This window comes from Phascolarctos cinereus, unplaced genomic scaffold, assembly GCF_003287225.1.
Source record: "Phascolarctos cinereus isolate Bilbo 61053 unplaced genomic scaffold, phaCin_HiC Scaffold_1;HRSCAF=81, whole genome shotgun sequence".
NCBI classification, from domain to species: domain Eukaryota; kingdom Metazoa; phylum Chordata; class Mammalia; order Diprotodontia; family Phascolarctidae; genus Phascolarctos; species Phascolarctos cinereus.
Window position 1 is genome coordinate 186,818,047 of NW_027555514.1, and position 23,909 is coordinate 186,841,955.

At 38.7% G+C, this 23,909-nt stretch overlaps 1 protein-coding gene across 1 annotated transcript in view; it reads left to right on the top strand.

Annotated features, from left to right (window-relative positions):
• The window catches only part of GUCY2C (guanylate cyclase 2C), a 104,049-nt gene that overhangs the window by 69,901 nt on the left and 10,239 nt on the right, over positions 1-23,909 (top strand). The window contains exons 17-24 of the mRNA XM_020994327.1: positions 845-977; positions 2,944-3,081; positions 4,286-4,374; positions 9,305-9,396; positions 10,997-11,155; positions 14,717-14,909; positions 18,640-18,814; positions 22,579-22,677. Coding sequence (XP_020849986.1) covers positions 845-977; positions 2,944-3,081; positions 4,286-4,374; positions 9,305-9,396; positions 10,997-11,155; positions 14,717-14,909; positions 18,640-18,814; positions 22,579-22,677 — 1,078 coding nt within the window. The remainder of the gene's footprint in view (positions 1-844; positions 978-2,943; positions 3,082-4,285; positions 4,375-9,304; positions 9,397-10,996; positions 11,156-14,716; positions 14,910-18,639; positions 18,815-22,578; positions 22,678-23,909) is intronic.

Below are 23,909 nucleotides of genomic sequence, written 5' to 3' on the forward strand. Positions count from 1 at the left end.
TACTCATTTACTCATCAGTTAGAGCATCATAGACCCTAGAGTGGGAGTGGCAAAGATGAATGGGTTAAGGTCTCCCTTCCCCACAGGGCAGGGTCTCTGCAGGTCCAGTGGTACAAAGGGTGGATGGCAAGAACTTTGCCAGTGTAGAATGAGAAGATAATTTCATGTATTATGATACGGAAAAGCAGCTGTAACACTCCTGGCGACCAGGGGATGGAGAACATAAGACTTCCATGATAGAATGAGGCATAGACTAGGAAGCATAGAATCATAGATCCTAGAATCAGAAAGAACCTCAAGAAAACATTTGGTCCAAATCCTTGCCTCTTAAGTATTATTTTGCCCCTTTACAGATTAGAGAACTGAGGTCCAGAGAAATGAAGCAATTTAACAAAGGTCATACACCAAGGAAGTGGTGGAGGAAATTATAAACACCCTTGTAACCTCCCTCCTACAGCAGTTTCCTTTTTATAATGGAAATTTACTGTCCTTTTGTTGATGAGAAACTTAAGTTAAACTATTTATCTGCTTATCTTGAAGATAACCAAGGTTCATTGCATTGTTAGTATGTCACTTAGGCCTTATATGCTGAGAAAAATATGTGTACAATGCTAGGTGCATATCAGGTCCTCAATAAATGCTTTCTGATTTTAATTTAGTTAATGAACTGAAAAGTTTAATTGACTGAATGGGTAGATTGCTGTATTCATTATTTGCCCTGAACTTGTTCACTATTTTAAAAGAAAAATAAATCTAAAAATAAAATATCTGTGAATTTTCAGTTATTTCCAAGACTATCAGCTATTTCATTTTTTTTTTCCTGTTTGTTATTGAAAAATGATAGGGGATGTCCTATCTGCACTCCAGTAAAACTGAAGTACATGGTCGCCTGAAATCTACTAACTGTGTAGTGGACAGCAGAATGGTGGTGAAGATCACTGATTTTGGTTGCAATTCCATTTTACCTGCAAAGAAAGGTCAGTAATTATCCCATTCAACTGTCATTTCCGTACTTATTGATGGCTTTAACTCTGAGTTTGAGGGTTTTTTTTTTAATAGTCACAGCTGGGCCATTTGTATTGTAGAATAAGGTAATGGGAAATCCTATCCTAGGTGGCACAATGGTTAGAGCATGAGGCCTGGAGTCAAGAAGGCCTGAGTTCAAATGTGACCTTAGACACTTATTAGCTGTGTGACTCTGGGCAAGTCACTTAACCTTGTTTGCCTCAGTTTTCTCATCTATAAAATGAGCTAGAGAAGGAAATGGCAAAGCACTCCAGTATCCTTGCCAAGAAAACTCCAAATGTGGTCATGAAGAGTCAGACATGACTGAAAATGCACACTATATATGTATATACGTATACATTACATTATCAATTACACTATTTAGCTGCTATGTGTAAGTAATCACCATTTCTCCTGGGTAAAGAAGGGCTCCTGGGAACCCAAGCTGAGGCCTGTTCCACTGGGACTTATCATTTATCCTTCACAGGAAGTCCCCGAGAGAGCATTACATGACATGTGTTCCAGAGGGGGAGCAGAAACTGTCTGTCATTGTCAAATGATGCATCATCCCTTCTCCTCAGTAAATCAGGTTGGGTACCTAGGACTCATTTGTTCATATTCTAAATTACAGAAAATTCTGCAGGGTCTTGGGGTCAGGTAGCAAGGGGATGGAGCAGCTCAAATGTCTTTTCAAGTGCTTCTCCCAATGCTTTGTACTAAGAAGTCTAAATAGGGCCGCTAAGTGGCATAGTGGATAGAGCACCAGCCTTGGAGTCAGGAGGACCTGAGTTCAAATCCAGCATCAAACACATAACACTTATTAGCTGAGTGACCCTGGGCAAGTCACTTAACCCTGATTGCCTCACCAAAAAAAAAGTCTAAACAAACTTCATGTGGCACAGTTTTCAATGGCATTGATGCTACATAAAAAAAGTCCCATTCAGCACAGTTCTTAGACAATTCACAGCCTTCAGGGAGGGACTAGGCCTGGATATGACAATCATTCCCAAATATAATTATTCATATTCAACAAATGACACTTTACTGCATTTATCATCTTCAGAGCATTATTCTCAGACTCGGAATATATTCATATCTCTCCCTAGTTGTTGAATGTTCACAGACAGTTTACTCTTTAATCCCACTGGGTCATTAAAGACTCCTTCCTTGTCCCCTTGAGAGGATTCATGGTATGTGATCAGAAGTACCTTCAGGGTCCAAGCCTCCCACATCGGGGCCTCCAGTCACCTGGCATCCCCTTTCCTGCACATTCCCCTTCCCCAGCTAGAACCAGAAAGTCAGCAATTTGGTCATTTCAATTCATTACTTCCAGCTATGCCAAATGTTCTGGTCCAGGTCTGATTCATTTTGATCATTTCTTATGGCAAAGTAATATTTGATTATGACAAATCAATCAATCCCCTTTATGAATAGGAAGAATTCAGGGAAGTATGGGAAGATGATACCTGTCCTTACTTTGTAGAGGATGAGGACTATAGGAGTGGAACATTGCATATATCAATGTCAGACTCAGTTCATGAGCTGGTGAGTTTTGCTGAATTCTCTGCTCCCCAACTTCCTTTTTTACTCTTTGTTACAAGTGATACTTTGAGGGGTATAGAAGGGATATGTTAGGGAATGAAGGTGATGTTAAAAGAAATCAATAAAAAAAATTTTTTAAAAGAAAAGAAAAAAAGTCCAATTTTAACAAAGGCTGTAAGGTTAAATGCTAATCCTTTCCCTAATGCCAGCATTACAATAAACTTCTACTAGGTCTTGAATGTCTCAAAAGAAAGGTGTGCTTCCTCTAAACTCAAGAAAATCTTTCTTTTAGTCAGGTCAGATTACGCAAGGAAAGGACTTGGAAGGAGAAAAGGGTTTTGGGGGGATGGATGAGGAAAGAGATGCTAACCACTCTCAACGTTTTTGGCACCTCAGATCTGTGGACGGCTCCTGAACACCTTCGAGAAGCAAATGTGTCTCAGAAAGGTGATGTGTACAGCTATGGAATCATCACACAAGAAATCATACTCCGAAGAGAAACCTTTTACACATTGAGCTGTCGGGATCAGAAAGGTAAGGGTATACAAGCTGGGTGCCACAGAAAAGAACACTAACCTAGATGGCAGGAGATGCATGTTCCAGCTGAGGTTCTGGTACTAACTCTGACGCAAGGTAATTCATTTCATCCCTCGGTGATGAAGCATGCTGAGTCCCACTTCTCTTTTTCTATAAAATTAGAACATGATCTCTGTTCAGAGAGGTAGTATGGTATAGCGGACCTCAGAGTCAACAAGACCCGGCCGGGTTGAAGTCTTGTCTCTGACAAGTACTGGCTGTATGATCCTGGACAAAGTTAATTAGCCCCTTAGTGGCCCAGGAAAATATCTATGACCGTAAATTGCAGAAGAGTTGCTGATCTGCCTTAGTGGAGGTAGCTTTGTCAGTCGATAAACGTTTATTATGTGCATATTAATTGCAGCTGGGGGAGCCATAGTGCATAGAGTATCAGGCTTGAAGTCAGGAAGACTCTTCCTGAGTTCAAATCTGATGTCAGACACTTACTAGCTGTGTGACCCTGGGCAAATCACTTAACTCTGTTTGCCTCAGTTTCCACATCTGTAAAATGAGCTGGAAAAGGAAATGGCAAACCACTCCCGTATCTTTGCCAAAAAAACTCAAAAGAGGTCATGAAGAGTCAGATACAACCAAACAACAACAACGAGGTGCCAGCCATTGTGATAAGATCAATTTCATATACCAGTGAATTCACAGGTCTGGTCCGAAAAAAAAAATCACTACGCTATCTATTTTACAGAGTTCTTATGAGAATTAGATGAAACAACTCATGTGCAAGTTGTTGGGATAATATAAATGCTAAACAAATATGGAGCATCTTAATTATAATTATTATTGTGGATTGGAAGACCTTACCATGATTCCAGTTTTATTTCCTTTCTTTAATGATCCCAATAGAAGAAGCATTTCTATTTGATACCTGTGCTCAATCATTCACTCTAGCTAGATGACATGGGTCATGTTCTTAATCATAGAATATTGGCAGTTGTTACCTTGACTAGCTCCAAATACACCTCATCCCTGGGTCTTATGATGTCACTGCCACAAGGGATAATTCTCCTGTCCCTCTGACCCTCTCACCTGGTGGTTTTGCTTAATGTGGCTGCCAAGGACACCAATAGCGCTTGTTGAGGTGATATTTGCTGAAAACAGAATTCAGGCTGCTGTTGAAATGCCTAACTACTGTGTATTGTCTCCTTAGAGAAACTTTACAGAGTGGAGAATAACAAGGGTTCAAAACCATTCCGCCCAGACCTCTTTTTGGAGACAACCGATGAAAAAGAATTGGAAGTAAGGCCTATCCTCCAGAAGACCCTTCTCCTCCCTCCAGATCATATTCTTCTACTCACATAAGCCATTTCTGATCAACCAGATGATGATGATGTCCAAAAATGTTAGAAAGTGGAGCAAGAATCTTCTGCTTTACCTATCTTTCTTCCTTTCCTATTCCTTATTTGTCCCCCTTCACCACTTGGTCGTTGTCACATTAATGTATCAGCTCACCATCTTGCTTGTAGTCACTTGGTTCACATCTATGGTCATGAACGCACCCCATTCCATGCTCTTCCTGGTCTCAGGGAGACACTTTGATGCTGTAGAAAGAGCCCAAGACATGGATTTAGAAGACCTAGCTCAACCCCATTTACTTGTCCTTTGACATTTGGCAAGTCATTTAACTTTTTTGGGTCTGTTTTTTCATTTATAAAAGGAAAGGAAAGGGAAGGAAAGTAAGAAAGGGAAAGGAACAAGCGTTTATATAGTGCCAGGTACTGTGCTAAATGCTTTGCCAGTATTATTGCATTTGACAAGGTGACAAAATGTCATTCCCACCTCATGAGGACTGTTGTAAGAATCAATGATAGAATGTATATAAAACACTTGGGAAGGAAATTATCATTTATACTACTATGTATCAGGTACTATGCTAAGTGTTGTTACAAACGTTATTTCATTTGATCTTCATAACCCTGGGAGTTAGATACTATTATTATCCCCATTTTATATCTGAGGAAACTGAGGCAAACAGAGGTAAGTGACTTGTCCAGGGTCACACAGCTAGTAAGTGTCTGAGGCCAGATTTGAACCCAGATCTTCCTGACTCTAGGCCCAGCACTCTATCCACTGAGCCATCAGTTGCCTGTAAATTGCAAAGCACAATAAATGTCAGCTTTTGTATATTTTTAGTTTCTTACATTTACATTTCACACATATGTGTATGCATTTGCATATTGACGTGTAAGACAACAAAACATAATAGATAGAAGGATGACCATCAGTCAAGACTACATCAGTGATGTAGTGTTTCCTGATTTGCTCATGCTGAAAAATGAACACTTGGCTCTTGTAAAGTCGGTTCAAGCTAACTGTAGTACATCCCTGGAATACATGCATGTGGCTATGTTTGTATAATACGCATATTTGCAATATTTATCATTTCAGTACTCTACTTAAAAAATCTGTGATGACTCCCCACTATCAACTAAAGTCCTGGTGCTTTATAATTTCCTCACCTATTAAAGGTCCTCTAATATTTAGCCTCAACATATCTTTCTAGAGCCTTCCCAGTCACCTTACAATGCTTGGAAAGAGAAGAATCAACAGAAAGAATACTATGGGACTATTTTTGAAAATTAGATTGGAGGGAAGAGGAGAATAAAAGGGAGTTAGAACTGCTGTTTGCAGTGGTTGGGATATAATGACAGACGAAAGCGAGAAGGCAAAGATGCTCAGCTCTAATTTTGCTAATATTTTCTCTGACAAGAGAATCACCTTTGGACTAGAAGGGACAAAACAAATAGGGAACTGGTAACCAAGATAAACCAGAGGATATGGAGGGCCTCTAGCTGCCCTCGGTGAATCTGTATCTGACCCTTATAAACAACATTTTCAGTGCCTGAAAGAACCAGCAGATGTGGGACATGATTTTTGAGTCACTCTCAGTGATCTGTGAAAGACCATAAAGATTAAGAAAAGGCAGATGTGGTCATGATTTAAAAAAAAAAAAGAGGAAGGAAATGCAATCTGCTGACTCAATGCCAGCAATATTGACTTTGATTCCTGGAAAAAATTCTAAACTGCATTATACGAAAGAATGATTGGTAAACATCTAGAAATGGAAGTGATGATTAAAGAGCGACTTGGTGCAGTGGGAAGAAGGTTGGATTTGGGAGTCAGAGGACCCGGGTTTGAATCTCAGTTTCACTGCTTACCTTGAGCACAGTCATATCTCTCTGGGCCTCAGTTTCTTCATCTGTAAAATGAAAAAGTGACTTTCTTCCAACTCTGAATCAATGAACTTTTTGTTTTTTTGTCTTTTTGTTTTCCTTGTGATCCGAATCGGGGACAAGGTCCTGCGTATGTCTCTGTTTATGTTTGTGCTTCTTTTGGGGGGCTGGATGTGAATCAGTGGACACTGTTTCAGCCATGGGTCAGTGTGCAGGTGGAAGCCTGCCAGCACGGTGCCCATGATAGAGTTGAAAGACCCTAAAGGGCCAGTGTGGCTTTTTCAAGGAATAGACTAAGTGTTTTTAACTTTTTGGTCTTGTTCAATCATTTTTCAGTCATGCCCGACTCTTCCTGACCCCATTTGGGGTTTTCTTAGCAGGGAGACTGGAGTGGCTTGCCATTTTCTTCTCCAGCTCATTTTACAGATGAAGAACTGAAGCAAACAGGGTGAAGTGACTTAACCAGGGTCACACAGCTAATAAGTGTCTGAGGCCAGATTTGAATTCATGAAGATGAGTCTTCCTGACTCTAAGTCCAGTGTTCTATCCACTTTGCCAACTAGCAGGTTTTTTTTTTAAAGTTTAGTAAATGCTCGTTGAGGGCAGCTAGATGGTGCAGTGGATAGAGCCCTGGAGTCTGGAAGACCTGAGTTCAAATCTGGCCTTAGACCCTTACAAACTGTGTGACTCTGGGCAAGTCACTTAACCTTTTTTGCCTAGTTTCCTCATCTACAAAATGAACTGGAGAAGGAAATGGCATCTTTGCCAAGAGAATCCCAGATGGGGTCATGAAGAGTTGGACATGACTAAAATGACTGAATGAAAACAACAATAGCAAATGCTCATTGACTTGACTTTTTAACATAGTTAATAAACTGGAAAATTGGGGGAATGCTATAGATGTATAATAGCTTACCTAGGTTTTATCAGGGTATTTGATAAGAAGAAAATCTTCAAGCTATTCTTGGGAACAAGAGAGAAGTAGGCTAAATAAGAGTATAATTAGGCAGATTTGGAGTTATTTGAATGACTGGCCCTGGAGAACAGACATTAATAACATGATGTAGTTTGGAAGGAGGTCAGCGGTAGAGTTCCCTCAGGGTTCTCTTCTTGGCCCTGTGCTGTTTAACATCTTTATCAATGATTTAGATAAAAGCATACATATAATACTCATCAAATTTGGAGATGGAAAACAAGTCTAGAGGGACAGCTAACAGATTTGATGACAGAATCAGTTTTAAAAGATCTTAAAAGGTTGGAATTTTAGCTAAATGGAATACAATGAAATTTAATCAAGGGCAATGTTTAAAAATTGACATTACAGATAAAAGATGGGAGAGGTATGTGATTAGATAGCAGTTTGTCTGAAAAAAATCTATGGATTATAGTAAATTGCCGCTTGATAAGAAACAATAGCGTGATATAAACTGTAAGGAAGCTAATACGATGGATAGGCTGCACTCAGAGGTATAGAGCACCCAGAAACAAGTTGGTGATAATCCTACCATACTCTACCCTGGTTGGGGCACATCTGGAGTATTGTGTTCAACTGTGGGCGCCATGTTTTAGGAAGAATACAAACTAATAAGCTGGAGAGTGTCTAGAGGAGGTCTAGTGGACTGATGAAAGGCCTTGAATGAAAAGTTGAGCTGTTTAGCTTGGGGAAGAGAAAGAATGATGGGGATGGAAGGGGTAGGGTCAGGGGATGGAAGGAAGCATGATAGCTACAATCAAGGACTGTGATGTGAGAGATTAGATTTGTTCTGTTTTCCTCCAGAGAACACATTTACAATCAATGGTTGAAAGTGGCAAAGAGACAAATTGAGGGTAGATCTAAGGGAAGATTTCTTAAGGATGAGCTTTCCCAAAGTGGAATGGGCTGCTTTCAGAGCTGGCAGTTCTTCTCAATGGAGGCCTTCAGTGAAAGGCTGGAGGATTACTGCCAGATATGTTGTAGAAGGAATTCCTTTTCACATATGGGTTGGACAGGATGGCCCCATGACGTTTCTTCTGATTTTTGATGTTTTGGAATGATGTGACAATTACTTTCTTACATAGAATGCTCCAACCAAACTAGATGCATCTGTCATTATTATTTTGCCCTCTTTGCTCAATCGTGCCTGGAAGAAATTCCTTTTACCCTCATCTGGGACTGTTGAAATCAGTCCCTTAGATGAAGGTTTAACTCAGGTGTTGCTATCCCCCTCACAAAGCTTTCCTTTATCCTGCCCCCTGTCCCAACACCCCTACATATGCACACACACATACACACAGAGGAATCTCTCTCTTTTCTCAAATTTCTCATATTACGTTAGACTTTCCCTTTTCCTTACCACAATCCGCCTTATGTCGTAGTTATTTGTGTACATACTTCCTCTTCACTATTAGATTATGAGCCACTTGAGATCGGGAACTCTTATAAGTTCATCTTTCTATCCATAGGCCCCTACAGGTAGTGTGTTGAACTTGGAGTCATAAAGAGCTGGGCTTTAATCCTCTCTCACACACTTATTAGCTGGGTGACTCTGGGTTCAAATACCTAAACTCTTTTCATCTCAGTTTCCTCATCTGTAAAAGTGATAGAATTGAACTGAATGACCTCTAAGCTCTAAATTTATATATTACACACACTCCCTAGTCCTTTCCCCCTTCTGTTTTCTCCCTGAGCTACTCCAGAACAAGGTAGTGAGTACAGCCTGATGCAATAGGCTGAACTTCATCGAGAATTTTTAGGCCCCATTCCTCCTTTTGATGGTACAGGATATTTGGGGGGTAAAGTGAAGCCCATGGCAGTGGCTGGGGAAGGAATCTAAAGATTAGTTAGTAGACTGGAGCTCTCCACATACCTGTTAGAATTGTAGCGCGAGCTTAAAACATTCATTGGGGTTGCTTTTAATCTACTGTGGACAGGAAGATAAGCAGGATTCTATCATGATTCATCTTGTTGCCTTGACACAACCTCTCTCTTGGCTCATCTTCCCCCTGCTTGCTTCTAGGTACATCTGCTTGTTAAAAATTGTTGGGAAGAAGACCCAGAGAAGAGACCGGACTTCAAGAAAATTGAGAGCACCCTGGCTAAGCTATTTAGGTATGAGTGATATTCCTTGTTTTCTTTCCAAGAAATTCAGATTGTTTCCTCATCCGTAAAATGGGGCTAATACTCACCCTGCCTCTCTGCATGGGTTGTTATAAGAAAAGTCCCTTGCAAACTGTTAAGCACTATATATAGCAAAGGCTCTTATCAGAAGGAAGCTGGTAAATGTTAAAAACTGGCTCTTGGGGGGTGGGGGTGGGGGAGAATGTATGCATGACACTCTCTTAACATTATTTAACATTTTCTCCATCACTTTCTTAAGTCTAGACAATCTACCAAACAGTAAATCAAGCCCTGATTTGTAGTAATTGCCAATTTCTGAAGTCTCTAAAAATTTAACAATCAGCCCTTTAAATGAATAAGTAAAGTAGAACACAACCCTGCATTTAACCAAATATTACTCTGGTTTATTCAGAGAAAAAATATCCTATTTTTCTGTATAGGAATTCTTACCTATTTTGTAAAAATGACAAATATATTTCAGAGGATTAGACTCTGAAAACATAAAACCACAAACTTTCTGCCTATCACTTTTGCAAACGTTAATCACTATATAAACATAATGATGTTTTAAGCAGAATTCAAGTATATTTAGAGTTGATTTCAAGGAGTCTTAATCACTCAGTCAGTTCTACATCATCTTCCCTAGCTATTCTGAGACCAATGTCAGCAGTCAGAGTGCAAGCTGGTACAAGGTCAACAACAGGATATTATGCAAAAGTTATGCAAAACAACAGATTTCACATGACCTCAGAGTAGGATATACTCTTGTTTATAAATCTACGAGTGTGTGTGTGTGTGTGTATGTGTGTGTGTGTGTGTGTGTGTGTGTGTGTGTGTGTGCATGTAAGTAGTTCATGTATCTTGGATACCAAACTCTTAGCAAAGAAATTTGTTACAAAGATTTTTTTCCATTTGACCATTTCCCTTTTTATATTCTCCGTATATTAATGTTGTTAATGCAGAAGCTTTTTAATTTTGTGCAATTAAAGTAATCTACTTTAGTTTTTGAAATTGCCTCTCTCTCTCTTGTTTGGGTAAGAACACATCTCCTACCCATGGGGCGAGAAGTGTACGTTCTGCCTCTCTTCTTGGCATAGATCATTTAAAGTGATTCATTAAACAATGAGATTCCTAATTTTAGGCCATCTGCTTCCCTGACACATCTCTCACCAACCAGACTAAAGCACAGAGAGTATTTTTTCTACTGTTTAATCTCCTGTACTATCTTGCCCAATGCCCTGCCCACATTCAATAAATGCTACCAAGCTGACTTAAGGCCCTTAGGACTTGCTCACAAAAATAAACAAACCTACCCATACTTTCCACACTTTTCAGTATAATAGAAATGTTGAAACCCAGGTAAGCATTAGTAGCCTAAAAAGACACACAGAGGATCAGATCTATGTGCTCTATTTTCAAACTGGATTTAAAAATGTTTTCCTTGTCATCAGTATGCTTCCTTTAAAGACGTTGGACCTATGGACCTGTGCTAATTTGCATGGCAGGCATGGCTCTTATATGATTCCACCCCCACCCTTACTTCTGGTCTTTCCTCTTGCGATAAAATAACTTTTCTTTATCTTTCCTATAGTAATTTTCACAGTCAAAACAGTGAGAGCTACATGGACACCTTAATCCGAAGACTTCAACTCTACTCTCGAAATCTAGAACACCTGGTGGAGGAAAGGACCAAGCTATACAAGGCAGAGCGGGACAGAGCAGACAGGCTTAACTTCATGTTGCTACCCAGGTGAAATGAGGCTTCCCGCTAGTGTGGTTTCCCAGCATTCCATAGGTGTGCTTCATAGACTGTCACTAAACTGTGCTTCAGCATGTCCTTTAGGGGTTCTTTCTAGTTCTCTCTCCTCTCCTCTCCTCTCCTCTCCTCTCCTCTCCTCTCCTCTCCTCTCCTCTCCTCTCCTCTCCTCTCCTCTCCTCTCCTCTCCTCTCCTCTATGTTGGACAATTACATCTTCAACTATTTTAGGGCCCTAAAGGGTTAGGAGGGTTTTTCTAATGCTATTGGCTCAAGCCCCCATTTTGGTGTGTGCTTACCCATCCTAATATCAATCATCAGTAACTGTTGCCCTATATTATCTAATCATATATCAAATAGGTTTTACAAAGGCATATATATTGAAAAGATATAACAAAAACAAAGTCCAAAATAAATTTGTTCTCCCCTCCACAAAAAAATCCAAAGCACACTGTCACATTTACTACCTGGGTCTCTGAAAGAGTGAAGACTTAAACTCATAGTGGTTGCAGCAAGTCTCTCTAATGAAGTACTCATATCTAAGATATTTAAGAAAATGATTTAAATGTATTAGACTGAGATCCGTTCCCCAGTGGATAAATGGCTAAAGCATATGAACAGTTTTCAAAGGAAGAAATCCAAAATATCAACAACCATGTAAAAATGCTCCAAATCACTAATAATTAGAGAAATGCAAATTGAAGCAACTGTGAGAATCTACCTGACACTATGAGACTGGCAAAAATGACCAAAGATGGAAGGACTGCAGGAAAAAACTAAAGCACTGTTGGTAGAGGTATGAATTGGTAAAGCCATTCTAGGAAGCAATTTGGAACTATGCTCCAAAAGGTTTTACACGGTTTATAACCTTTGACCCAATGACACCATATATGACTAGGTATATGCCTCCAAAGAGATTAAGGAAAAGGAAAAGGAGTCCATATGTACAAAAATATAACAGATTTTTTTCATAGTAGTTCAAAACTGGAAACCTAGGGGGAATATGCCCACAGATTGTGGATTAAACAAACAAGTAATGGTCTGTGAATGCAATGGAATATAATTATATCATAAGACATAGCAAAATGGACAATGTCAGAGGAAACTGGGAAGACTTCTATGAACTGAAGCAGAATGAATTGAATAGAACTAGAACAATCTATTCAAAGATTACAACATTGTAAAGAAAAACAACTTTGAAAGACTTTAGAATTCTGACCAACCAAGGATAAATCCTGATTTCAGAAAATGAAATACCTCCTGCCAAAGAAGAGATGGACTTAAAATGCAGATTGAGAAATACATTTTTGGACAATGTGGAAATTTGTTTTACTTAATTATGCATATTTGTTCTGAGGGTTTTGCTTTTATTTTTTTGTTATTTCACTGGAAGAGGGGGAGAGAAAAAGAGATAAGTCCAAGTTAATTAGGCAAAAAATAAACTTTCAAAAGAAACAACAAAGCATTTACCAAATCAAGCTCACTTCTGAATTCCATTGCCAATGGACAGAGTTGCTCCATTGCTTGCTGGGCAGAGTATCAGCAATAAAAGAAATTAACTGCACTCTATTCAAAGTGATATCTCAAAATATTGCAAGCAATGAGTGGGTGATCAGTACCTAGACACCTTAACAATCAATGCCTTGTACTTAGAAGCTTAAACCATTGACCAATGGTTTTTAATGTTGGGCTTGAGTAGGGTCACACCCACATAGCAGAGAACTAATTATGATATATGAATGTAATAGAACATGATTGTGCCATAAGAAGTGATGAAAAGGATGGGTTCAAAGAAATCTGGGAACATACACTCCACACTTTCAGAGGAATGTTCTATAAAAATTGTCCATGTCATACCTCCTTGGTAAGTACTCCTTTTAAAAAACTAATTAACTATGGCTGCCTAATTAATAATGGGAAGAATACTAAATGGGGTCTTGTAAATAGTAGAACTAGATAAACCACACCAACCCATCAGGTCAGTAATAGCTTTTCTTGACATTAAAGCAGATAGCTTATGTTCTTCTTAACTAGAAAAGGAGGTGAGCAGGTAATACAGAGTGAGATATAACAGATGGAATGTGAAAGTGCTAAACTAGTATTTATGAAATAGTAAAAGAAATGGTAAGGGGCAATAACTTAATCTCCTATGTAAGATTTATGTAAAAACATGAATAATAATCACACAGTACTTTGTACATATTAGAAACCTAACCAATATTTATTGAGTTAATGCAAAGGTATGATGGGTTGCTATTGCACCAATGAAGGGAACAACCACACCAAAGATATAAGTCCACTACAGCATTGCTAATAAAGTAGGACTCTGTGACTAATCTTTGCTGTACTCTCCTACCCACTATCTAAGGTGGCTCTGGTCCAGTTTCCTGAAGGCTGACTCAGCACATGAAATACTATAAATATGCCTGCTCTATGACTAACCTTCTACTTTTCCACTTTCATCTCTACTGCTTAGATATAGTAAGGATCATTTGACTTGGTACGCAAGAGGTCCCATACTCTTCAATTTTATCATTATAGCCTGGGTTCTCCCAATGACTGAATTTACTGTTTAAAGAAACCAAACATTTTTTTCCTTCAAACATATTTTCAAACATTCATGACATTCAAAACTAATTTTTAAAGAAGATAAAAACACAGTTATCTTAAACAATTTAATATTTATGGCTTCAAGGAGACACAAATAAAACTGCTTAGGAAGTCAAATGTGTTTTGTTTTTTTTTCAACTCTAGTAAAATTGGACAAGAATTTTAGTTTGGTCTAGATCTTATTAACCAATTAAGAACACATTTTTTCCTTATAATCTTATAAAGGACATTCTGGCTTTGAATATTTTCTAATTCTTGGTCAGTGAGTATGCTTTTAGACAGTGTTTTGTTCATGAGACAGCTTGGTGATGCAGTGGCTAAAATGCTAGATTTAGAGTCAGGAAAAGCTGAGGTGGAATCTTGCCTTAGTCACTTATTAGCTGTGTGGCCCTGAACAAGTCACTCAACCTCTCTCAGCCTCAGTTTCCTCATCAGAAAATGAGTATAATAATAGCATTTACTGCATAAGGGTGTTCTAAGTATAAAATGAGAAACCATGCATAAAGCACTTTGTAAACCTTAACCTGCTATACAAATGCTAGCTATTATTATTATTATTATTTAGCAAACCATTCATGATTTTCTTATATTTAAAGTTTGCATAAGATATCAGTTGATGTAGAAGTGTATAAGAGAGTATTGTGTATTTGACATAATGTACATGTATTAATTATAATGCTCAAATATCAAGCTATTGGACATTATCCAAGCCATACATACCTTCACATGTTCCACACATGTACGTACACATATGTACATGTTTGTCATTTCTCTTCGGTTCCTCATTGTGAGTAATGAAGCAATTGGGTTCATTAGGAGTCCAACAATCTAGATTTAAGGGTACATATGACAGATTTGTTGCTGCTACATGGCAATGGTTTGTGGGATAAAAGAATAAATGGCTAAAACTAGAAGCCCTTTTCTTTGTGTTCTTTCCCTTCTTTAGGCTAGTGGTAAAGTCTTTGAAGGAGAAAGGTTTTGTGGAACCTGAACTGTATGAAGAGGTCACAATTTACTTCAGTGACATTGTAAGTTTTACCACCATCTGCAAGTATAGCACCCCTATGGAGGTGGTTGATATGCTCAATGACATCTACAAGAGCTTTGATCACATTCTGGATCACCATGATGTCTACAAGGTAACCTTTTTTTTTTTAATATGAGGCAAATTGGGGCTAAGCGACTTACCCAGAGTCATGCAGCTAGTGAGTGTTACATGTCTGAGGCCAGAGTTGAACTCTTCTCCTGACTCCAAGGCCGGTATTCTATCCACTGCACCACCTAGCTGCCCTAAGTTCTTTTTTTTTTTAAGGCAATTGGGGTTAAGTGACTTGCCCAGGGTCACACAGCTAGTAAGTGTCAAGTGTTTGATCTGAGGCCAAGATTTGAACTCAGGTCCTCCTGACTTCAGGGCCGGTATTCTATCTACTATGCTACCTAGCTACCCCAAGGTAACAGTCTTAAAATACCCTTAACAAAGCTGAATAGATTGAGAGAAGAGAATCAATATGTATGGTGAAGACTGGTTGTCTTCTTACTTGTAGTATTTTTCCTCCTCAGAAGAAGGAATTTTCCCAATTTTTAAAAAAGAAGTGGGAGGGGGTTGGAGGATAGAGTCTATAGATTATAAATTGATGTGCTTGACTTCTATTCTTGAATAGAAATGAACTCTAAAATGAATTATTAAAATGTGTTACCCTTGTAGACAAGATGGAAAGATGCGGACTAGACAATGGTATAGTTAGGTAGATTCAACAATGGTTAAATGACCAGAACCAAAAAGTTGGCTGATGCAATTTGAAATCTCTCCTGGAGTGCAAGGAATATGTCCTTGGCCAAGTGTTGTTTGATATTTTCATCCAAGACATATAAAAGGCTGTGGAATGCTTATTAAAGTTTTAGCTGGCATGAAGTTGGAAGGGATGTCCGCTAACACACTGCTGAGAGAATCAGAATGCAAAAAGATCTCTAATAGTGATAAAAGCAAAGTCTTACAAATGAGATCAATAAATAAACTTCATAATATGGGGAAAGTATGACTAAGAAAGCAGGTCATCAGAAAAAAAAGATCTGGGATTTTCTCAGACTGCAAACTCAATGTGAGTCAACAGTGTAACATCATAACCCCAAAACTCATGAATGCAATGAGCTTTTTTTATTGCTTCAAAAAAAAAGGTATTGTTCATAATGAAGGAGGTGATGGTCTCACTGTACTTTGTCTTGGTCAGACCACATCTGGATAATTGTATTCAGTGCTAGTTGCAAAGTTTTAAGAAGAGTATTATCCACACATCTCTAGAGAAGGGAAATCAAGATGGTAGGGGACTAGAGATGAAGATAGAAGGACCTGGGAATGTTTAGGTTGGATAATAATAATAAAAGATGGAGCAGATCACAGCTGTTTTCTTCCTCCTGCCCCTCCCCCACTTAATAGTATTTTACTTTTTTCAATTACATGTAAAGATACTTTTCGACATTCACTTTTATAGGATTTTGAGTTCCAAATTTTTTTCTCCCTCCCTCTCTTCTTCCTTACCCAAAATGGCATGCAATCTGATATAGGCTATACATGTACAATCAGTCATATTAGATGTATTTCCACATTAGTCATGTTGTGAAAGAAGAATCAGAACAAAAGGGGAAAACTATGAGAAAGAAAAAACAAAACAAAAGAGAAAATAGTATGCTTTGGTCTGCATTCAGACGCCATAGTTCTTTCTCTGGATGTGGATAGCATTTTCCATCATGAGTCTTTTGGAATTGTTTTAGATCATTGTATTGCTCAGTAGAGCTAGGTCTAACAAAGTTAGTGATTGCACAATGTTGCTGTCACGATGTACAATGTTCTCCTGGTTCTGCTCACTTCACTCAGCATAAGTTCATGTAAGCCTTTCCAGGTTTTTCTGAAATGTGCCTGTTCATCATTTCTTATAGAACGATAGTATTCTATTACATTTGTATACCACAATTTCTTCAGCCCTTCCCTAGTTTATGGACATCCCCTCAATTTCCAATTTTTTGCCACCACAAAGAGAGCTCCTATAAATATTTTTGTACATGTGGATCCTTTTCCTTTTTTTTTTTTTAATTATCTCTTTAGGGTACAGACCTAGTAGTGGTATTGCTGGATCAAAGGGTATGCACAGTTCTGGCATAGTTCCAAATTGCTCTCCAGAATGGTTGGATCAGTTCACGACTCCACCAATAATGCATTAGTGTTCTGATTTTACCACATCTTCCAAAACATTTATCATTTTCCTTTTTTGTCATATTAGGCAATCTGATAGGTATGAGGTGGTACCTCAGAGTTGTTTTAATTCGCGTTTCTCTCATCAACAGTGATTCTGAGCTTTTTTATATGACTATAGATAGCTTTAATTTCTTCATCTAAAAACTACCTGTTCATATTCTTTGACCATTTATCAATAGGAGAATGACTTGTATTCTTATAAATTTGGAAATTAGGCATTTATCAGAGACACTGGCTGTAAAATTATTTCCCAGCTTTCTGCTTCCCTTCTAATCTTGGTTGCATTGGCTTTGTTTCACGACGATGTTCAAGAGTTTGTAGGTCTATCTTGTGGAAGAGTGATTAGGCAATATTTGCTTGACCTCAGGGACAGAACTAGGAATGCTGGGTTGAAGTTGCAAAGAGGTCTTGACTTAAGGAAATAACTTCTTAACAACTAAAGCAATTGTAAAGCTGTTGGTTTCAGCTTCTCTTCCTACCTATCTGACTTTCAGTCTCCTTTTCTAGAACATCCTCCAGGTCTTCTCTCCCATCCCTTGATATACCCTATACCTCTGTTCTGGGTGCTTTCTTTTTCTTTCTCTACATTTTCTCTCTTGGAAATCTCATCAGTTACAAAGGACTCAATTATCATCCTATACAGATGACTCTATAATCTATATATTTTGCCTTTATATGTCTCCTAAGCTCCAGCCTGCCATCACCAGCTGTCTGTTAGACACCTACATCTGGACTTCCTATAGGCATCTGAAATTCAACATGTCCAAAATGATCTTTCCTCTTAAAATACCTTTTCCCTAACTTCCCCATTTCTGTGAAGGACATCATTATCTTTATTGTCTCCTAGGTTCAACATTGGATGAATTAAAAATAAAAATAAGATAAAAGGATGCATGTACTCGATAACAATATCAATCTTGAGCTAATTTTTAGGAAAAAAATTAGAATCTCTAGACTAAGGAGTGTGGAAATAATAATATTGATAATAACTGATGCTTACATGTCACTTTAAAGCCTACAAAGAACATTATATACATTATATCTTATCAAAATAAGAACTGTCAATTAAAAAATGATTCCCAAGTGCGAACTGGTATTTGGAAAATGGTCAATGCTAGAAAATATGTTTTTAATATACTCTGCCGAGTGGGGTGAGATAAAAAATAGAAAATAAAGAGAGAAATTTCAATGAAGGAAATAGAGGCTTTTGGGAAGTATTTCCTAATTTTTCTCTCCTGAGGGAAGTGGTGGAAGGCTAGTTGTTGGAATCACATAAAAGTATTCTGTCCAATTCAGTATTTGTATAATAATCATCAGAGTATGTAGGTGATTTATATTGTTAATTAGTTCATTGTGCTGTTAAAACATATGGGAACTGTTTTATTATTCATCTAACTAGATTAAATGACATCCTAGAGAAGTTATTGTAAGAATGTTCTTAATCTGGTTCCAATAAGAGAAATTGTATCTTCTCAAAGATAATTCTCACTAGTAGTGCAGTGCTATGCTCACAGTGAGCACTCAGTCCATATTGTTGATGATGTAAAATGACTATTGTTGCATTAATTTCTGTGATTTTCCAAGGAGTAAGACAGCTAAAGAAAAAACTATTTCCACAGGTGGAGACCATTGGAGATGCCTACATGGTTGCTAGTGGGTTGCCAAAGAGGAATGGCAATCGACATGCAGTAGACATTGCCAAGATGGCTTTGGATATCCTCAGTTTCATGGGATCCTTTGAACTCCAGCATCTTCCAGGCCTCCCTGTGTGGATCCGCATTGGAGTACATTCTGGTATGGAATTAAGAGTTATTCCAACTACATAATGCTTACTTCTTTGCATGAACTGAGTCACTACGGAGAAAGGGTTTCCAAATGTTATCTCTGTACCAGTCTGTCATGAATATTTTGTTATCTCTTTAAATTCTAAGGGTATGTAGATTTCCAGGAACTATCAGATGTGGCTCCTGAGTGCAAGGACTCCTGGGCAGGTTTCAGTTTTTCTCATTTGAATCCTTTTGATCGCCAAGTGAGAGAAGCCACCTTTTGAGACCCACCACCCCGTGCTTCAACCTCATTAAGTGACTTGAGATTCTGTTGCCTTTTTTTCTCCATATATTCTTTACAGTGATATCATCAAATTATTTTTGGAAAGATTGGATTATTTGAACAAGACAAGCTGGGCAAATTCCATGATGAGAGGGCACTGTTGTTCCTCCTTCCCATGGTAATCTTACAAAAATGTAGGTCAACCCAGAATAAGGGTTCTTCACCTTTTTGTTTTGTGTCTTAAACCCCTTTGGCAGTCTGGTGAAGCCTATAAACCACTTCTTAGGATAATGTTTTTTTAACGTACAAAATAAAACATACAGGATTACAAAGGAAACCAATTATGTTGAAATAGTTTTTTTTTTAAATTCACCAATTCCAGGTTAAGAAGTCCTAATCTAGAAGCCACTAACCTATGATCTAGGATCAGCAAAAGAGACTAAAGAAACCACCACAATGCCTGAGTATAAGAACAGTTGGCCAAACACACATAGCTAAAGTCATCCCTGGAACACAATGAAATGATCACTGTGGCTGCTGTACTTTGGGCTCTGTAGTGCTCTGATGCCAGCAGCTGGAGTTAGGCAGTAACTTAGGGAGGTAGTAGGCAAGGAAGAAGGAAAGAAGGTGGGACTTCCAGCCAGCACTAAAACAACAGACTATGTCCCAGATGCAAAGTCAGCATGAAGATGCCACCTTCATCCTTCTTCCATCATCAAGGCAGCACAGAGCACCAAGACTAGCTGCTTGGGCAAAATGCGTTTCCTTGTCTCCATTTCAATAAGCACCCAATTCAATCTGCAAGTTGCTGCTCTGAGGTCTTTTTCCTTTTGGTTGTCGCTTTTCCTTGCAACATTTTTATCTATTGCTGTGTCTCATTTGTCCTCAGTGCTATTTTGATTAGGGAGGCCTTTGGTATTCATTTTAACCACATTATACTTGTTAAAAAAAAATCGTGTATGATGTGTATGATGAGATGTGCTTCAGATCAGCAGTGCTTTAAGGATTCCACCACCCGCAACCACATAAACTATGCACCACAGGAGCTTATGACCACCAGAACACGTGTCTCAGTGGGAGCTTTTGAGTTCTAGACCAAAAGTGCCCCCCCCCACCTTGACCATGCTGAAAGCACTCATATGGGATGCAAAGGTGATCTAGTATCCCACTACTACTTCTCTATCCAGTGGTCAGGTAGCGCTGGTACAGTATATTTTAAAGCTCCATTCACTGAGAGGTTTGAAGAGAGCTTCAGTCTTCCCAGGTGTATAACTTTAAAGCATTATAAAATGGTAGTTATTATTATTATTATTATCAAACCCCTGAAGCTTGTTCACTGTCTAGCAGATCTTGGGAGTGCATCTGTCCAATGCCATTGATGAGAGAATTGCTTTATATCCACACTGGCACAGAAGGGTTCTTTTCCTTGTAGGCATTATTTATCTTTATCACTGCTTTATCATTAGTAATAAGAACAAGAAGATAAATGAATTTGCATTTGTGTAGCTTCTTTTATTCAAAGTTCTTTCAAAGCTCCTTTGAATCTCAAAACAACACTATGATGTGACTGGTATTATTATCCCCATTTTATGCACAAGGATAAAGAAGTGGCAGGGACTTGCTTAAGGTCACACAGCTAGCTCTTGGCAGGACTGAGGCTCCAGACCTCCTATCAACAGATTGCTGTGCTAGGAACTTTCTGTTCTACCCTGTTGTCTCCAAGTTTGTTTGCCCCATTTTTCTTTGTTTTCTTTTTTTCCGGTGAGGCAATCAGGGTTAAGTGACTTGTCAAGTGTCACACAGTTAGTAAGTATCATGTGTCTAAGGCTGGATTTCAACTCAGGTCCTCCTGATACCAGGGCCAGTACTTCATCAACTGCACCACCTAACTGCCCCTTGTTTGCCCCATTTTTCAAGTGGGAGAGACTTAACTTTCTGGAAAAGAAGGCAAGATGGGAAGAAATCTATAATTACCTTCTTCAAGAAGCAGCAACTTACTTATGTCAAATTAAAATTTTTCTTGAAGTAGAAATGTCTTATCAATTGATGCCTAGTGTTTGAAGGCAGATTTTTTTTCTTGGTAGGGGATGGTAGTGATGTATAAGAACGTATTCTTTTCAGGATTAGATTATGTAAACAATATTAAAGTCCAAAACCACCAAGAAAACCAACCAGAAAATAAAAAATAGAAACATGAGAAACCTGAAAAGTTAATTGCATTTGGTATTTTTTCCCACTGTTATTTGCTTAATGAATACCTGATTTTGCTTTTCCTGAGTTAATTTTTAACTTTCAAAACTCCTTATTCTCAAACATTCCAACCGAATACTTGACTGAGCAGCTGTTTTACCCCCATCTGACTCTCTGCACTGAATCCTTTTTGTCCTTGGCAGTTGGAATGAAGCATGTAGGCCTTGGAAGCACACAGTGGGGGTACTTGCTACAGATGCAGCTCCCAAACCCCGGGTGTCTCAGTCAGAAATACCTCATCCTATCCATAGGTAGTCTTGCGGTCTAGTGCCCTTAAACAGAGGCCCATGCATGGAAGAACCCTTCTCTTCCCCTACAGGAATGACCTCTGTCCTTAAATCCTCCCCATGATGGTCAGCCTAGAAAGCCAACACACTGAGAGAGAAGAAAGATGGCAGGAGGGAAATGCAGGCTTTCAGCATGGTACAAAGGAAAGGGTGCTGGGTTTGGAGGTGGAGGACCTGGGATCAAATCCTCATGTGGCTTCCTGAGTGTACCACTGCATCATAACAATTGTGAATCCTTCACTTCTTTTTTATTCCTTAAGTTTAGAACTCTGACTTGAATGTAAATTCTTGTCTTCAAGGCTACAAATGTGTGCTAAACATTGCTAAAAAGCAAATTTTGGTTTGTGTCTACAGAGTGGAAAACAAATAGGAAAGTTATGTATTTAGGCACCCATTTAGCCTTGTATTTCCCAGGCTAATTGTTAAAGTAAGATTTTATGTTTTAATTAGGTTCATGGACATATGAGAATAGGCCTGAAATCCTTGCCCCTGGTACAGAATGCAAGACTTCTAAAGGGCAAACATTCCCTTACATGTTATACCATTCAAGCATAGAATTCATAGTCTGTAATAAACCTTAGAGGCTACCACATCTAACGCTTCTTTTTACAAATGAGGAAACTGAGTTTGAGAGAGGGTAAGAGACTTGCCCAGGGTCAGTTAGAAAGAGTATGAGCCAAGATTTGAACTCATATCTTCCTGCTTTCAAGCCCAGTACTTTATCCATTATGCAACCTAACTCCCCTCACTTGAAAAATTAATGTTCAGGACAAGATCTTAGCAAATACCTACCACAGTTACTAATTGTTCTTGCCTTCCCAGACATCCATTCAAGGCAAGCCTCATTTAGTGCTCTGCAACCTCCTTTGCCTCTTTCCAGTGACAAAGAGTGCCTAGCCCTGTAATGAGTGTATTCTATCAGACTTAAACTGCACCACGTTTCAAGTTACAAGTTCTTTTCTTCTTTCTCAGGCCCATGTGCTGCTGGAGTTGTTGGAATCAAAATGCCTCGTTACTGTCTGTTTGGAGATACTGTGAACACTGCCTCAAGGATGGAATCCACAGGCCTCCGTAAGGCTAGAAACTGGCTTTCACTGTGGCCTGAGTATCTGCCAAAAGAATAGCATTGTAGAAAGAGCAGAAAAATAGTATTAGAGATAAATAGGACAGGGAGATGAGTATCCTTTTCTTGGACTGAGAATTCTACTCTTACATATAAAAACTTTTTCCTCTGACATCAGTCACATTTTTCATCCTGGATCATGTGTAATGAGATAGGCATGAAAATGAGCATTGGTGCATAGGATCAGAGAAAGCTTAATGGTGAGTAGGCCCAATGAAAAACTGAATATGTTCCATCTTGCCTTCCTATCTCCATTTTATTTGGTTATCATGTAGATTCACACTAGTGAGGGAAATATAAGTGTATTAGTAAATAGACTTATAGGCAGATACTTATATAAAGAATCATCAACTCATAAATACACCATGTTCCAAAAATTTGATTGCTTTCCAAATATTTTCCCCTAGAACTGACGTTATGAAGATTCCCTAGGTCAACCCAGTCTTTGTGACCTGATCTGGGGTTTTCTTGGCAAAGATAGTGGAGTAGTTTTCCATTTCCTTCTCCAGTTCATTTTACAGATAAGGAAACTGAGGCACACAGGATTAAGTGACTTGCCCAGGGTCACACAGCTAATAAGTGTCTGAGGCCAGATTTAAACTTAGATCCTCTTTACTCTAGGCCTGGTACCCTATCCACTATGGCACCTAGCTGCCCACAAAGTCAGCCTACAAACACTTATATGATATATTGTGCCTACTCTGATACATAAGTACTACTCTGATGCCTCTTTGTGTTATATAAGCAGCTCTGGGCTCATGAAGGCTGTGACACCAGAGCATAGGCTCTATGAAAGCTAGACAGGCTTGTTGTAATATAGATCTGGTGATGGTATGCCTGTCTTATGGGCAAGGCTCATTACTGGGTTGGCTATGTGTAGGATGGTAAGTTTTTCAACCATGGTGATATCAAGTTGCATCAGTGGAGGGTGTATCCCAGGATGAAATGGCAGATCTTTGAAAATGGTGAAGTATCTGAACTAAACAGAACCAATAGTTCTGTACAATTATTCTACCATTTATAACTTTGTGGCTAAGGAGAAACACTTCCCGTGTTACCACTAGGAATACAAGGAACACATCTACCATTTCCCACTCATACTTCTCCCCATCCTCTCTCCCCTCCTCCATACACACACCTAAAACGAGTATTACTGCTCTTCTACCCTATTTCTATTGAC